Here is a 17,005-nt window from a genome sequence, read left to right on the forward strand (position 1 = left end):
CATAGATGCCCAATATTCTAGCCGCCCGGACTTGAAGGATGTGCCCCTCCCAAATGCAGATGATGAGTGGTACACTGATGGTAGCAGCATGGTGATAGATGGGCAAAGGAGGGCGGGTTATGCTATTGTGACCCTCAGTGACACCGTGGAAGCTAAAAGTTTGGCCGCTGGGACCTCTGCCCAATTGGCTGAGCTAGTGGCCCTGACCCGTGCACTCAAACTGTCGAAAGGAAAACGGGTCAATATTTTCACTGATTGCAAATATGCTTTTGGGGTGCTGCATGCTCCTGCTGGCCTGTGGAAGCAGAGGGGACGCTGACAGCCCAAGGCTCCCCGTCAAGTGCGGGCCCCAGATCCTCCGGCTTCTAGAGGCAGTGCAACTCCCTTCGGAAGTGGCGGTGGGACACTGTAAGGCCCCTCAGAGGGAGGATCAAGATGAGACCAGGGGTAATGCCAGGGCAGATAGAGAGGCGCAGCATGCTGCCACCCTGATGTCCCCTCAGACTAAAAACACCTCTATGCATGCCCTTATCCCATCAGTGGGGAAGCTCCCGACCCCTCAGTATTCTGGGGAGGAGAAACAGCTAGCTGACAAACTTGGTCTCCAGGAAAAGGAGGGATGGCTTCATTCCCCGGAAGGGAAAGTCCTCTTACCAAAGGGCCTAATTCTGCCAGTATTACAGAAATTACATCAAACCACTCATGCTGGCAGGGAGGCACTTATCCAACTAATGGGAAAGTACTTTATAACCTCCAGACTCCGACCCCTGGCTGCCCAGGTACAAGCAGACTGCTTAGTCTGTCAAAAGAATAACCCCCAACCAGGACACCCAGTACCACCAGCGGCCCTGGAACCCACTCCAGGCCCCGGACAGGTGTGGCAAATAGACTTTACTGAGTTTCCCTGGACCCAAGGTGTCAAGGTTCCTCCCCCACTCTGAACTCTAGGGTACAGATGTGGGGACCTGCATGAAAACCTCCTAAGCTTACTTTTACCAGCTTAGGTTAAAACTTCCCCAAGGTACAAATTAATTTTATCCTTTGTCCTTGGAATATCCACTGCCACCACCAAACTCTAATTGGGTTTACTGGGAAACGTAGTTTGGACACGTCTTTCCCCCCCAAAATCCTCCCAACACTTGCACCCCACTTCCTGGGAAAGGTTTGGTAAAAATCCTCACCAATTTGCACAGGTGACCACAGACCCAAACCCTTGGATCTGAGAACAATGAAAAAGCATTCAGTTTTCTTACAAGAAGACTTTTAATAGAAATAGAAGTAAATAGAAGTAAAGGAATCACCCCTGTAAAATCAGGATGGTAGATACCTCACAGGGTAATTAGATTCAAAACATAGAGAATCCCTCTAGGCAAAACCTTAAGTTACAAAAAAGACACACAGACAGAAATAGTCATTCTATTCAGCACAATTCTTTTCTCAGCCATTTAAAGAAATCATAATCTAACACATACCTAGCTAGATTACTTACTAAAAGTCCTAAGACTCCATTCCTGGTCTATCCCCGGCAAAAGCAGCATACCGACAGACACAGACCCTTTGTTTCTCTCCCTCCTCCCAGCTTTTGAAAGTATCTTGTCTCCTCATTGGTCATTTTGGTCAGGTGCCAGCGAGGTTACCTTTAGCTTCTTAACCCTTTACAGGTGAGAGGATTTTTCCTCTGGCCAGGAGGGATTTTAAAGGGGTTTACCCTTCCCTTTATATTTATGACTTAGTCTGTCCAAAGAATAACCCCCAACCAGGACACCCAGTACCGCCAGCGGCCCTGGAACCCACTCCAGGCCCCAGACAGGTGTGGCAAATAGACTTTACTGAGTTTCCCCGGACCCAAGGGTTCAAGTATCTCCTTGTTATAGTGGATAGATTCAGGGGATGGCCAGAAGCCTTTCCGTGTCGCAATTGCACTGCCAGGACAGTGGCTCTCAAGTTTGTTAAGGAGATTATTCCTCGCTTTGGACTTCCCCAGTGAATAAAATCTGACAATAAAACACACTTCATGTCAAAAATCATCCAAAGCATCTCAGACGCCTTACAGATTCCCTGGAAACTCCATACACCCTGGAGACCACAAGCCAGTGGGGTAGTGGAGTGGACCAATCAGATCCTTAAGCAACATCTCTCAAAAGTATGGCAGGAGGCCTCCCTACGGTGGCCTGATGCCCTGCCCCTAGTTCTGCTCCGCATCCGTGCTCTCCCAAAGGGTAGATTAGGGCTCAGTCCCTTTAAAATTATGTTTGGAAGGGCATGGCCTATAAAAGGTACACCGGTTGTGTCGGGGCAGAGTGAAAATTGGGAAATGGTTTTTTGTCTCAGTATATGTGTTCCCTGTCTGCTGTTCTTTTGTTTCTTCACAGGTATACTAAGGATTCCCAGCCTCTACCCTTGGATTTGTCCATCCACTCCCTGCAGCCTGGTGATTCAGTGCTTGTACGTACCTGGAAAGACGAGCCCCTCCAGGAAAAGTGGAAGGAACCCTATACCATTCTGCTGGTCTCCCACACGGCAGCAAAGGTCGAGGGACACAAGAATTGGATTCATTATACCCGGCTGAAAGCGGTGTCAAACCCGCCCCCCCCCTCCCCCGGCTGAAAGGTGGACCGTGCATTCAGCCCCCTCCACTGAGGATCTTGGACTAAAATTACTATTTAAACGGCAGCCTGCCGGGAAGGCAGGAAAATAGATGGAAAGGTATATTTTATTCCCCCTCTTGGCCATGTGCCTAACTGGTACTGCTGTTTCAGGCATTGTACCCGTAAATACCTGGCTGGCACTGGCCCAGAGTGCAGTGAACACAACGTCATTCTCAGAGAACCTTATTCTCAGAGAGTGAGGCAGCAGCTCTGGCCTTTTCTTTAGTTGGTATCCCTGGGCTTGTGGTACATAATTATCACGCAGTAGAGCACCTTGCCTGCACGGTGGCAAAGGCCATTAACTTAACCTCAACTGTCCTGGCCCAACTCTCACATGAGTTAGGGGAAGTACTTCAGGGTATGCTACAGAACAGGCTGGCTGTGGACTATTTGCTTCTACGCCATGGTCACCTATGCCAGGAGTTTGCACACATGTGTTGCTTTAATATAACAGATGCAGGGCCATCCGTAGAAGCTGACTTACAACGCCTAAAGCAGCTGGCAAAGGGCATTCATCAGCAAACTGGGAAGAATTGGCTAGGCTCTTTATTTTCTGGTTGGGGCCTTTCCCCGTGGCTAAGTGGGTTGTTTAGCCTATTATTTACGTTTTTTTCCCCTATATTAATCATGTTATGTTTACTGTGTTGTATGTGGTCCTGTGTAAAAATGCTAATTTTGCATAGTTTTGAAAATTTTAATTTTATGCATGGCCCGCTAGTAAGTAAATAAAGATGAGAAGACTCAAGCAATAAAAATGAGTATTCTCAAAGGAGGGAATTGTTGGAGACCCCAGGGCATGGCCACTAGTTAAGTCGAGGGGATGGAAGGCCATAAGGGTTGAGGAAGTCTCCTTGCTGAAGGCCTAAGGGCTTCTTCTTAACCCCCCTTAATAGAATTCAGGCCTGGCTGGTTTGAGTAAGCTCTTTTGCTTTTAAAACAGTGTTGCAGCCACAGATAATGCCTCATAGTGTAAGGTTTGCTGACGCCAAGCTAAAGATAATAGGAGATAGTTACAAGGCCAGACAGAATGTGCTGGTTGTTTAAGTTGCTAGGAATTCTTGTTAGAGGTTGCAGGAAATAAACATTGTTGTAATCCATATAAGGAAGGCAGAGTATTTGTGCAAAGTTTTAATTGGCTGATGTGTAGTGCCGTAGCATTAAGGAATATAAAAGTGTGTGTAATAACCTGCTCTGTGTGCAGGATTTGAGATTCTCTTCTCCCTGTACCTTGTTTGCAGCTGCAAATAAACCTTCCTGCTTCTCCACCCCGTTGTGATTATTGAGTGAAACATACCGGGTAACGAACCCCTGCTGTTGTTTTGCCTCTCGGCACTGGGTGCCGGCAACACTTGGCTAAAAACAAGGCAAGGCAGAGTCTGAAAGGGTACCCTACAGTGTTTGCAGAAAGAAAATATATAGCACAGACACGTGAGTTGCAATAAGTAAGAACCCAGAGGCTCCAGAACCTCAGTTGGCCTAGAATAGCCTGTTCCTTCATTAACCCCACATAATTACCTCTGGGCGAACAGAGATTTTTTTTTTCTCTTGCGTTGCACCAGCAGCTCTTGGGATGCAGCCACCAGAGGTACCTGCTGCTCAGGCTGACATGTTTGCTTGAAGCTGATCACTAGGAGGTACCCAGAGGGAAAGACTAAAAACTAAGGGCCAAGCACAAAGCCACTGGAAATTGGTACAGTTCCATTGACTTCAGAGTAGTTAGGATGATTTACTCCAACTGGGAATCTGGTCCTGTGATTTGAATGGAGGTATGCTGGTTTACACCAGCAGGGGATCTGGCCCGCTACACAGTTTCAAATCCATATTCTTTGCCTGTGAAACTGATCTGAAGCTGATTCCAAAGTTCCTGACCCGTCTGCACTTTCTTCGCTCTTTGCCCGTTGGGATTAATTACAAGTGAAACTTTTAATGGTGATGGAGAGATTCGTTTCCACTCGGGATAGAATTTTGGAGGAATTGAGTGTTGCTAATATTTTCTGTATCTGATCTTCAACTTCTGTTGGGATGAATGGCCCAGAATCAATCTTTCTTTCTTTCTTTCTCAACATTTACATTGTTTTTCCTCTTCCTGCAGACAGCACTAAACTACAAGGCTCATTGGGCTGCAGATGCAATGCTGCATGACATTTTAAAAACCTGTAATTTATATTTGTTGCCAAGCCTGTGTAAATTGGCTGTAGCTCCTTTGGAGTCTACATCCCTGATGCCTATTCTGCAGAGGTGTTAATCGCCTACTTCATGTTAATTGTGCACTCATTTTAAGTGGTCTCCTACAACATGTGTGATCTTCTTAGTGTAACAATCTGTCCCATCTTATATTTAGCTTGGACTCTCTAGTTCTCTTCTCCAGAACTAAGGAAGACCTCTGAGAAGTGTGAAAGCTTGCACCTTCCACCAGCAGAAGTTGCTCCAATAAAAGATGTTACTTCACCTACCTTACCTCTCTCAAAATCTTGACAAGCCTTGCAGGACAGAAAACCCATTTCCCACCCAACTTTACTATTCAAGTATTCTTCTGTGGTCTGTGTCTGGTCACCATGTACATGTAGACAACAATAAAATGTAGCTGTCGATCTCAAAGTGATTTATCAAGCAGGGTTGATATCATCAGCCACATTTTCCAGATTGCACAGAGAGTGGACGTGACTGGCCTGAGGTCACACAGCTGCTCAGAGGAACAGAACCCAGGTGTACAGAGTCCCAGTTCCTTAGTCATGTTGTAATGACTGAGGAAGGATGGTCCAGTCATTCGGATGCTACCCTGGAACCTGGGAGACCCAGCCCGGTTCCCTGCTTTGCCACAGATTTCCTGTGTGATCTTGGGCACATCACTCTCTCAGGGCCTCAGTTCCCATCTGTAACATGGGATGGCACTTTTCCACTTTCAACAAGGTTAGAACAAAATGACCCCACAAAAGTAACTTATACCAGTGTTTCTATTACTCTTGAGTGCAGCCCAGAGACTTTGGGCCAGAACATCATCAGTATTATACTGGTGATGTCAGTGGGTCTACTCTGCATTGGTGCTGCTCTAGCTGAGTTAGAAAATGTGACCCTTACATCTCTGTCACCCACACTTTTTCCAGGGTTCTGTCAGCCAAATCTAGATCCTTGTGTGTACTGGCCATTGGCCAAATCCTGATCTCTTTGAAGTGAGGGGCTAGACCCCAGTGACTTCAATGGGATCCAATTTTGGCCTCATTATCCCGAACCAGAGTTTCTTTGGGAGACACTGGGAAAAGTTTCTCTTCAGAACAGCCTTTCCACCACAGCACGAATGACACAGCTTTTACATAATTATTTAAGTTAACTTGATCTAGTTGGGGATTGGTCCTCCTTTGAGCCGGAGGTTGGACTAGATGACTTCCTGAGGTCCCTTCCAACCCTGATATTCTATGATTCCATGAAAATGATAAAAAGATGGCTCTTTGTTCCCCAACACATCATTGATAATACAATCATACCCCAACAGTATAAACATAGTCATTTCAGCAGGAATTCAACCATGCAGAAACCTCTTTTGCACCCTTTTATCATTGTGGGGAGCAAACCTTCATTGCGCTCAGAAGAACCCCATCAAGGGAGATGACATATGGGCACTCCCAAGAGAGGACAAACATTGAAATCCCTGTTGAACCAAACACTCACCATCTCCCCGGGCCTTTCCACCTCCAAAACCACCTGTAACAATGAAACAAATCAAACCACCAACCAACCAGGTAAACAAAAATAAATTAAAAAACAGAGAAACAAACAACAAATGAATTGATACCTCAATCAGAATATTTATCTCCCAAAATAAGAAGAGCCAGAGACCGCACTAGAGACTTTTGCTATGGCTTCTGATATTATGTGCAAGATGCTCAGATAGTTTGGTGATGGGTAACAGTATATAGTTACTAGATAGATAGATAGATTCTGATCCTGTTTACATTGGTCTAAATCTATAATAACTTTTTTTTCTTCAGTCAAGTTTGTCTGGATTTTTACTAGTGTAAATACCCAATTCTGCATAAACAGATAGCATGGTATGTTCTAATGGAGACAATAATGTCATCAGGTAATTATATTTCTAAAGAAACACGGAATGAAATCATGATCAAAGGAGAAATAGGAACATTTCATTCTTAATAAATAACCTCCAACCTATCAGTTTACTCAGTGCACCTTTGAGATCCTTGTTCCTCATGGTGTAGATGATCCGATTCATCGTTGGTAGCAACACAGAATAGAGAACAGCCACCATGAGATCCAGACCTGAGGTTGAGCTGGAGGTGGGTTTCAGGTAGGCAAAGGTCCCAGTGCAAATAAACAAGGAGACCACAATGAGGTGAGGGAGGCAGGTGGAGAAGGCTTTATGCCGGCCCTGCTCAGAGGGGATTCTTAGCACTGTGGTGAAGATCTGAACATACGACACAATTATGAAAACAAAGTAGCTTGAGGCTAAGCACACACTAAAGATGAGAAACCCAACTTCACTGAGGTCTGAGTCAGAGCAGGCGAGTTTGAGGAGCACGGGGATATCACAGAAGAACTGATCCACCATGTTGCCTCCACAGAAGGACATTGCAAAGGTGTTTCCAGTGTGCACTGCAGAGTAGAGAAGAACACTGATCCAGGCACTGGCTGCCATTTGGACACAAGATCTCCTGTTCATCACTGTCTCATAGTGCAGTGGTTGGCAGATGGAGACGTATCGATCATACGCCATGATGGTCAGTATGGCAAAATCTGCTGAACCGAAGATGAGGAGAAAGACTTGGTCAACGCATCCAGAATAAGAAATTGAACTTGTGTTCACGAGGGAATTGGCCATGGATTTGGGGATGGTGACGGAGATGGAGCCAAGGTCTAGGATGGACAGATTCATCAGGAAGAAGTACATGGGGGTGTGAAGGTGGTGGTTGAGGGCTATGGCTGTGATGATGGGAAGGTTCTCCAGCAGTCCAGTTTTCAGTAGAAAGTTTTCGTTTGCTAAAAATTAAAACAAAAAATAGATTTTGTGTTTTCGGTGAAATGTCAAACTTTTCCTGAGAGGTGGAAAAATTCCTGTCATCAGTAGGTAATTGATTAAACTGAGAGTAAAGTTTTAACGTGTTCGTATTGTAATTCATACATATAATCTTAATTTCCCCCTGTATATTGATCCCCAAACATATTGAATTAAAATAACAAATTTACGGTGCTAATCTTTGTGGATTTTTTTTTTTTTGCAACATATGACGCATTCAGTCATTCAGCACCAGGATTCTTTGGTCAATATCCATCTATATACCACAAACTAGAAACTAAAGGCACAAGTATCTGAGCATCCTTTCATCTCTCACTCTGTGACTCAACTAGACTCAGACCTGTTGCTCTCTGCAGGTGAGCTGTGTGTAGCTGCCTTTGATTTGCACTGGCATTAAAGGACCCATGCTGCAGGAAGGTGATTTATCCACTTCTATTTCCTAAGGGCTAGTGGGACTCACTCCCTGGAGCCCTGCACAGCTCAGCAGCAAAGGCCCAGAGGCAAGTGCATAGATGTCTAGGTGATAAAGCCAAAAGGGTCCTTCTGATCCTCTAATCTGATCCCCTGCCTAGCACAGGGCCTACGATCTTCCCCAGGGTTCCCTGATTCCAGCCCAGCTTCTGGGTTATCTGTAGGCCAGGATTACAAATGGATTTAGGCATCTAATTAGATGGAGACAGGCACCGACTGGGATTTATCAATGCTCCTATCTGAGCTAAGTGGCTAAATCCCAGGAGTACTTGTGACACCTTAGAGACTACCAAATTTATTAGAGCATAAGCTTTCGTGGGCTACAGCCCACTTCACTGGATGCATAGAATGGAACATATAGTACGAAGATATATATATATATATATACATACAGAGAAGATGGAAGTTGCCATACAAACTGTAAGAGGCTAATTAATTAAGATGAGCTATTATCAGCAGGAGAAAAAAAAACTTTTGGAAGTGATAATCAAGATGGCCCATTTAGACAGTTGACAAGAAGGTGTGAGGATACTTAACATAAGGAAATAGATTCAATATGTGTAATGACCTACTGGGAGTAGCTGGGTCATTCAATGGGTGTTGGATGCCTAAACCGTTGGTGTACTGTAAATCCCTGTAGGTGCCTATCAGCTTCTTTGGGTGCCTAAACCCCTTTGTAATCCTGGCTTTGCATCTATTTTGTTGACTTCCAAGGCCTGGGCTTCTCTTCAAGTTCAGAGAATGACGGCAGGGATTTAAGGAGCCTAAGGGAGTAAGGCATGTACATCTTGAGCTTCTAACTCCTGAAGACTCCCTTAAGAATCGCGACCTCAAATGATAGCACATAGAGCAGTCAGCAGTGGCTTGAGAAAGGAGGTCAAGATGCCGGGAGCTCCTGTGATCTAAGCCTGACTATACACTATATTACCTCAAGTCTCTGTGCCTCAATTTACTAAAACAATTAATCAGAGGAATATTAACTGAGACGGGAAGAACAATTCATAAAGAATCATTTATTTAGAGCTGATCCATTGTTCAGTTTTGTTTGAGCTTTTAATGAATTTTCACAGAGCTGGGTGAAATCTGTCAAGTTTTTTTTCAAGCAGATTTTCCTTGTTTTCCACAGGAACATAGGAATTGCCAGAGACCAGTGTCCTGGGTCTGACTGAGGCCAGCCCCAGATGATGCACCACCCACAGCCTGGAGCAAAGGTTGGGAAGTGGGGAGATCTGCCCCCAGTGCAGCAGCTGCAGCATTGTCTGCCTGACTCTGTGGAGAGCCTGAGACAATGGCTCTGGGAGAGGGGAACTGCCCCAGGCATCACCATGGGGTTTGAACTCCCAGCCCCACTTCTCTGAGGACCCCACCAACCTTGCCCCAGCAGGGAGCTCAGTGTGCAGAGGGAGGGGAAGAGCACAGCAGCCCTGACCCCCTCACCCAAGCAGATACACCCTGGCTGGGAAGGTAAAGACTGGGGGGACTACAATTGCCCCCTGCCTGTCTGTGGGCACCTTGCTGATCCCAAAGGGTGGGGGAGAGTCACCCACTGCCTCTTCTGGGAGGGAGCAGGGGCCCCATGACACTGCCCCACCCACCACTGACACTATACGTGGACACAGGGTCAAGGGGGCAGAGCCCCATGCATGGCCCTGGAGTGCCTGAACCCAGCCCTGAGAGTCAGCAGAGTTTTATGGGTCTAAGTGCACCTCTTTCCACAGGCTCATGAAACAGCCCTGCTCAGGGCAGTGACTCCTGGAGGGACCATAAGGGAGGTTTCCTGTGAGTTAGTGGCTGGTTGGAGACTTGTACCATGGCGGTTTAATTCATTCTCTTATCTAATGTCATCTTGAAGGCTCTCATAATCCATGCCAGTGACTCACCCTGCTGAGCTCTTTGTCTCAGCGATATCTTGTGGCAATGAGTTCCCCAGGTCAATGGACTTATGAGCTCTGTAGGAGAGCTTCTTGAACATTTTCTAGCTAAATGTTTTGTTTGTCAGAAAATGCTATTTCATCAAAACAAAAACTTTTCTCGGGAAAGGGTTGGATTTGATGAATCTTCTGGTTTAATTTTTTTTTTTGTTAAAGGTGCAAAAATGGCTGAAATGTCCTGTTCTGACATTTTCCAGCTCAAAATGTCGGGTTTTTTTTTCATTTTGATGTCTCAGTTAATTTATACTAAAGAAAAGGTGAAAATAATTAAAAAGGTCACAATCAAAGCAAAACTTTCCTCTGGAGCATGGGGCGTGTCAGCACCTAGATTTCTGCTGTAAAAGTTCCCAGGTACCTAAGTTTATGCCACTGGGCACATGCGCGGCTGCCTCCCTCCAGGCAGGTTGATGCCTCAGCCCTGGTGTGTCCCACAAAGCAGAGGAAGGTGGGTGCAGGAACGGCTATCCCCAGCAGATGTAAAGCTGCATAAATCCATTGAAGCCAATGTGCCAGGTGCCCCAGCTTATGAAAAACAGTTCAAATCGCTCAAATGTTTTCTAACCGCGGGGGATTGGAACCTCGGCTATTTTGGTTTTTAAAAAAAAAATCTATGAATGTTTTCAAAGACGGAAAACAAAATCATACAGATCATAGTTTACTCAGGAGAAGGAAACAAGTTTTTCACATATGTTGAAAAAATTATGTATTATAATTTTTTCTTAATTGGCATGAGGGTTTTTATCATAGAACAGTCCAACAGATGAATATGTAAGGGGCCTGTTGCCCCCTTACTAACATTCAGTGGGGGTGTTTTAGTTGCTAGCTCCCAGTACTAAAAGGGGGAAGGGTCGATGGGGAATCAGGACCCTGAGACTGCCAGTCCCTAGGAGCAATGGGGAGAGGCCAATGCTCCAGGTCAGCCTGAATGACAGGGCCAGGAGGCTAATCAGGGAGTCAGGAGGCCAGGGAGGTCCCGTCCTCCTCCGGGTGAGCTGGAATTGCCTGGGTCAGATGGAGTGGGGCCGAGCTAAGGAGAAAGCAGGGGCCTAAGCTGAGCTGGGGAGCAGAGCTGTGCCAGATCCAGAGGGACCAGAAAAGCAGCCCAGAGAGAGCAGACCCTGTGCTGGGAGCAGAGCTGCAGCCCCAAAGCCAGAGGCACAGCCCAGGCAGAGCAGACCCTGTCCTGGGAGCAGAGCTGCAGCAACCAGAGCCAGGGGGGCCAGAAAAGCAGCCCAGGAAGCAGGTCAGCTGGGAGCAGAGTCGCAGAAGCAGCCTGCAGAGCAGACCTGTTCCGGGAGCAGAGCTGCAGCAACCAGAGCCAGAGGGGCCAGAGAAGCAGCCCAGGGAGCTGGAGGCAGAGCAGCAGCCGTGCTGAGGCAGAGTGGAGCTGGGGCTGGAGCATTCCGGGGCCAGGTGTCGTGAGCAGTTGGGGGGAGCGAGGGGGACCCCGGGCAGCGGGACCAGCACAGGGAGATGCCTCAGCCAGAACACTCTGCAGGCCAGACTCGGAGTGGGGTTGGTAACCCCGACAGGGTGGGGGCAATGCTGGGAAGAAGGGCCCTGCCACCTAGAGCCCGAGAGCGTGTCGCCACCACCAGAGCGAGTGTCCAACCTACAGCAACCCTGTAGCACAGCCAGGGCCTGAGAAGAAGGCCTGGGACTTACAAGGAACAGACTGTGAACTGCCCGGACATTCCAGAGACACTCTTTGTGATGTTCTCTGCCACAGAGCGGGGTGATGTGTTTCATTTAACCTTTCCCATTTTCCCTTACTCTTTTTTAAAATTAATTGTTGATTAAATACCTTGCATTTGCTTTAAATTGTATGTAATGATCAGTGGGTCAGAGAAGTGCCCAGTGCAGAGAGAGTACCCCAGAGTGGGGACACCCTAGCCCCTGTGCACAGCAGGGTTGGGGGTTGAGCCCCCCAGGAATCCTGGGCCCAGCCTTGTTGGGGTTACGAGGACTCTGCCAGACAGGAGAGTGGAAGGGGAGTCCTCAAGAGCAGGGAGGCCTCTGGGTAAAGGAAGTGGGAGCGAGGACTCGGATCCTTTCGCTAGCCCACTTCACCAGGGTAGTGCAGAAGCCAGGAAAGTTCCCCACAATAGCGGGACTATTCCCCCACTTACAAATATAGTAGTCTAGTATCATATGGCTCAGTCTTTTTACTCATCCACTTTTTCTTGTTACTTGCATTTCTTGTAGGATTAGTTAGCAAGATAGGTTAATTAATTCAGTCTTTATGTTTCTATTTCTAATGTCACAAGTTACACTTAAATTCTTTTTGGTTGCATTTTCTCAGAAACCTGACATAAAAGTGAACTTTTAAACTGAGCTGCTCTACCTTTTTTATCATTGTCACAGGGTCCGCACAGGTTTCCTCTTTCTCTCCCCTGTGCCCTGTGCTGAGGCTGGCAAAATAAGAGTCCTCACACCTTCTTCTGGTGTTTCACCCTTGTGCTTTTATTTACAGTGCAGTCCTGTCATAAATCTAATTCTGTAAACAGTGCTATAAAATCCATCCTGGCCAGAGGCAAAATCCTTTCACCTGTAAAGGGTTAAGAAGCTAAGGTAACCGCACTGGCACCTGACCCAAAATGACCAAGAAGGGGACAAGATACTTTCAAATCTGGAGGGGGGGAAAAGGCTTTTGTCTGTCTGTGTGATACCTTTGCTGGGAACAGATCAAGGATGCAAGCCCTCCAAGTCCTGTAAAGTTAGTAAGTAATCTAGCTAGAAAATGCATTAGGTTTTCTTTGTTTTGGCTTGTAAATTCACTGTGCTGGAGGGAATGTGTATTCCTGCTTTTGTGTCTTTTTGTAACTTAAGGTTTTGCCTAGAGGGATTCTCTATGTTTTGTATCTGACTGCCTGTGAGATTATCTTCCATTCTAATCTTACAGAGTGTTTCTTTTACCTTTGTTTTCTTCTTCTAATAAAGTTCTTTTTTTTTTTAAGAATCTGATGGGATTTTTAGGGTCCTAAGAAACCCAAGCTGGTCTGTGCTCAACTTGTTTATTCTCAAGCCTCCCCAGGAAAGGGGGTATAAGGGCTTGGGTGGATAGCTGGGGGAAGAGGAACTCCAAGTGGTACTTTTCACTGGTTCTTTGTTAAAGCACTTGGTGGTGGCAGCATACCCTAGTCCAAGGGCAAAGATTTTGTCTCTTGGGGAAGTTTTAACCAAAGCTGGTAGAAATAAGCTTAGGGGTTTTTTCATGCAGGTCCCCACATCTGTACCCCAGAGATCAGAGTGGGGAAGGAACCTTGACAAGTCCCCTTTATCCCCCAACAGTTATCCCCTTTCTAACCCATTCCAGGGTCTCCTGACCTATGAGGCACCCTTCCTCTCGTGAGGAGACAGAGCTGTAGCCTCCTGACTGAGCTTTCTCTAGGGCTTTTATAGCCCTTCCCTTCCCTTCCTCAGCCCAGCTGCCGCTACTTACCTACCAGACAGCAGGGCTTAGCCAGCATTTTGGCAGGGCATTCAAGGGGTTTTACCCCTGCCCTGCCACAATCATGAAAGACATATAAGGTATCTTTTTTTATTGAAATTAGAATATAAAGTGAAAAATATTATCATACATTTTCCAGTACTTTGCAGAGATAAAAATAAAAAGTATAAAATAAAAATAGAATTAAATTAGTCTTTGGGCTTTCCTTTTCTTCCCCCTGTTCTCCTTCTCTCTTTCTTTTTTCATTAGAAAAAGAGGGGAAGTAAAAAAAGAGAAAAATGGGACAGAAGTAGTAAAAAACAACGAAAGGAAACAAATGTGTTCCACCATGAAAACTAATTTGTCAAGAAAAGGCCTCTTCTTGCTCAAGAGATCAGCAATCCATGTGTATCAGAGACTTTCAAAGGAACTTGTACTCCAAAAACCTTAAGTGCTTTTGAAAGTCCATATTTATCTGCTGTAGTGATGGAGAGCAAACAGTAAACACCAAAACAAAAAAATAGATAGAGAGCCTGGTAAAAAAGCATAGCTGGTGTCAAGTCCACAAGGTCAACCAATTTAGATGCCCTTTGGAAATATGGTAGCAATTCTAAAGTGAAGGAGTTTTTCTAGAATTGGCAAGCCCGCAGCCTTACAAGTTAGAACTCTATTTTTCTCTATTCGATCTACTCTAAATTGTACAGATGGACCTATTCTACTAGTAGAGTTGGGTCTATTCTATTGTATTTTGAACTAGTACAGGATGGTCTATTCTAATCTAAACTAGTACAGGTGGGTCTATTGTATTCTGTTCAAAGTTGATATTGAACTACCCAGTGAAATTAGGAAATAGACTATTTTAACTGAGATGTTTATACCACTGCCATAATCAATTACCATGTTTCTGTTGAGCGAGAATGCTGAAATGTGGGGACATTAATTGGCTGCTGAGGCCAAAATGAGATCAAATTTAAAGTTGACTTTTCAATCAGAGGTCATCTAAAGCTCATCAGTATTTTCTTCTCCCCCTTCTTCTTTCCACTACATCCAAGTCACTTCCTGGACCTGGCATAACCCCAAGAAGTCTTGACTACCCCTCTCCAGCTCTTACCCTAGAGTCAGGTTTATGTCTCAGAGCCAAGATGAGAAGCCAGGGGTCAGGAAGCAGGGCCTGCAGCAGAGCGAGTCTCCAGGCAGCCTCATCAGTACAGCTGGCCTGCAGCAGGGTGCCTGATTAGCCGCGCCACCTGATTGGCTGCAGAGGCCAGCAGGCTGGCTCCTAGGCCAGCAGCTGGAGCAACTCACTAGCCTTGCCATGCTCATGCTCACCACTGAGCCTGCTTATGTGTTACCTTGTTCCTGCTGCTCCTGCCTCACACCCAGACTTGCCTCTGTCCTACCCCAGCCTTGAACCCCTCGTTGCCTGCTACCCTGCTCACTCCAGTTCCTGCCCTCTGTGTTGACCCCTGGCTTTGGCACCGAACTACTGATGCTTGTCCCGATCTACTGATGCTTGCCCCGATCACTAGATGTCATGCCTGCTCAGACCACTAGGCCCTTGTGACAGAATCCCCAAAGCTGTGAAGTAGCATCTTCTTGATCAGGCCCGGATCAAGCTCAGGGGGATTTCAGAGAGTCTTTGATGTTAGTTCCAGTCTTAGCACATGGGTCAGATATGGTATAAGGGGAAGATTTCTGGGGCTTTCTCCTCTTTTGAATAAGATTCCCTTCCCCTGCCTGTTCAAAGAGCAATGATCAGCCTTGAAATGTGACATCCCCTGGCCATCCTCAATTGTTAGGATATAGATATTCAGGCCTGTCTGTAAAGGCCTATACTCTAGGTGTATTCTTATCACTTAGCTAGTTATAGAGGTATAAAAGAAAGAAAGCAAGCAAGCAAGAGTCAGAATCACTGTCTGACTGTATAAGGCCTTTTCTCGCTGTGACCAGTCTGAGTCCCTGCTCTTAGGCTAAGGCCTTTGGCTAAGCAGCAGAGGCAGCCATAAGCTAGGAAGCGAATGGTCACATCCTTACATTCCAACCTAGTCACATTGAAATAAGGCAATCTGGGGCTGTTAGAAAGGTGATCTGATCTATCACCTCCAGAGAAAGGGAAGTGCCTAGAAGATGTAAAAGGAAACTTAGTTTGATAGCATCCTGTCTGGCAAGAACTCACTTATCAATAGCTGGGGTGTGAAATCCTCACTTGTGTGTTGTTCTATCATTGTAGTCCCCATTAACCTATTGTTTGTCTGTATAATCTCCGTCTGGTTCTGTGATTGTTTCTGTCTGCTGTAGAATTAATTTTGCTGGGTGTAAACTAATTAAGGTGCTGGGATATAATTGGTTAAATCATGTGACAATATGTTAGGATTAGTTAACCAATCATTTTACTGAAATTAAACTGAGGTATAGCTAAGTAGAACTCTAGTTTTACTATACAGTCTGCAGTCAGTCAGGAAGTAAGGGGGGAATGGGAACAGGGAATGGGGGTGGGGAAATTGGAATCATGTTTTGCTAAGGGGGAGAACAGGAACAGGAACACAGGTAACCCTCTGTGGTGTCAGAGCTGGGAAGGGGGGACACTAAGGAAGGAAACTGGAATCATGCTTGCTGGAAGTTCACCCCAATAAACATCAAATTGTTTGAACCTTTGGACTTTGGGTATTCTTGCTCTCTGTTCACGTGAGAAGGCCCAGGGAAGTAAGCGGGTGAAGGAATAAGCCCCCTAACACCAGGCAAGGTGTATTAGTTTACCTTTGTTCTCTCAACTTGTGAATTTTCCCTTTGCTAGAGGGAGGTTTATCCCTATTTTGTTGTAACTTTTTGAAACTAAGGCTAGAGGGGGTTCCTCTGTGCTCTTTCAATTTTCTGCTACTCTGTAAGGTTAACTACCAGCCTAAGTTTACAGAGGTGATACTTTTACCTTTTTCTCTTGAAATAAAATCCTTCTTTTTAAGAACCTAACTGATTTTTTCCATGGTTCCAAGACCCAGGGGTTTGGGTCTTTGATCATTTTGTAACCAACTGGTTAGGATATTATTCTCAAGCCTCCCCAGGAAAGGGGGTATATAGGCTTGGGGGAATATTTTGGGGGAATAGGACTCCAAGTGGTCCTTTCCCTAATTGTTTGTTAAATCACTTGGTGGTGGCAGCGATCCCAAGGCATGAAGGAAATCTGTGCCTTGTGCAAGTTTTAACCTCAGCTGGTAAAAATAAGCTTTGGGGGTCTTTCATGCAGGTCCCCACACCTGTACCGCAGAGTTCAGAGTGGGGAAGGAAGCCTGACGTACGTTAATAAGCCAGACCCCAAGAAGGGACACATGAGCCTTTGTGGAGTTATTGAGGAGCTCCAAGGAAGGAAATGGAGGCCAGGCACTGCAGAGTCATCCCAAGTCACGAGGTGGCACTCCAGAGGTGGCCACACTATTTATACATCCCTTTACCAAACTACCCTTTCCTATCCTATCCACATAATTTGTGGATATGGATGTAG

The 17,005-nt window shown here is 45.9% G+C and overlaps 1 protein-coding gene across 1 annotated transcript; it reads right to left on the reverse strand.

The window, feature by feature from the left end:
* Positions 1–6,765: 6,765 nt before the first annotated feature.
* LOC141998897 (olfactory receptor 14A16-like) lies at positions 6,766–10,120 on the reverse strand. Its single transcript, XM_074971858.1, has 3 exons — positions 10,029–10,120; positions 9,744–9,751; positions 6,766–7,640 (listed from the first exon to the last, which is right to left on the reverse strand). The coding sequence occupies exons 1-3, from the start codon at positions 10,118–10,120 to the stop codon at positions 6,766–6,768; spliced, it is 975 nt and encodes a 324-aa protein (XP_074827959.1).
* Positions 10,121–17,005: the final 6,885 nt, after the last annotated feature.

This window comes from Natator depressus, chromosome 14, assembly GCF_965152275.1.
Source record: "Natator depressus isolate rNatDep1 chromosome 14, rNatDep2.hap1, whole genome shotgun sequence".
Lineage (NCBI taxonomy): Eukaryota > Metazoa > Chordata > Testudines > Cheloniidae > Natator > Natator depressus.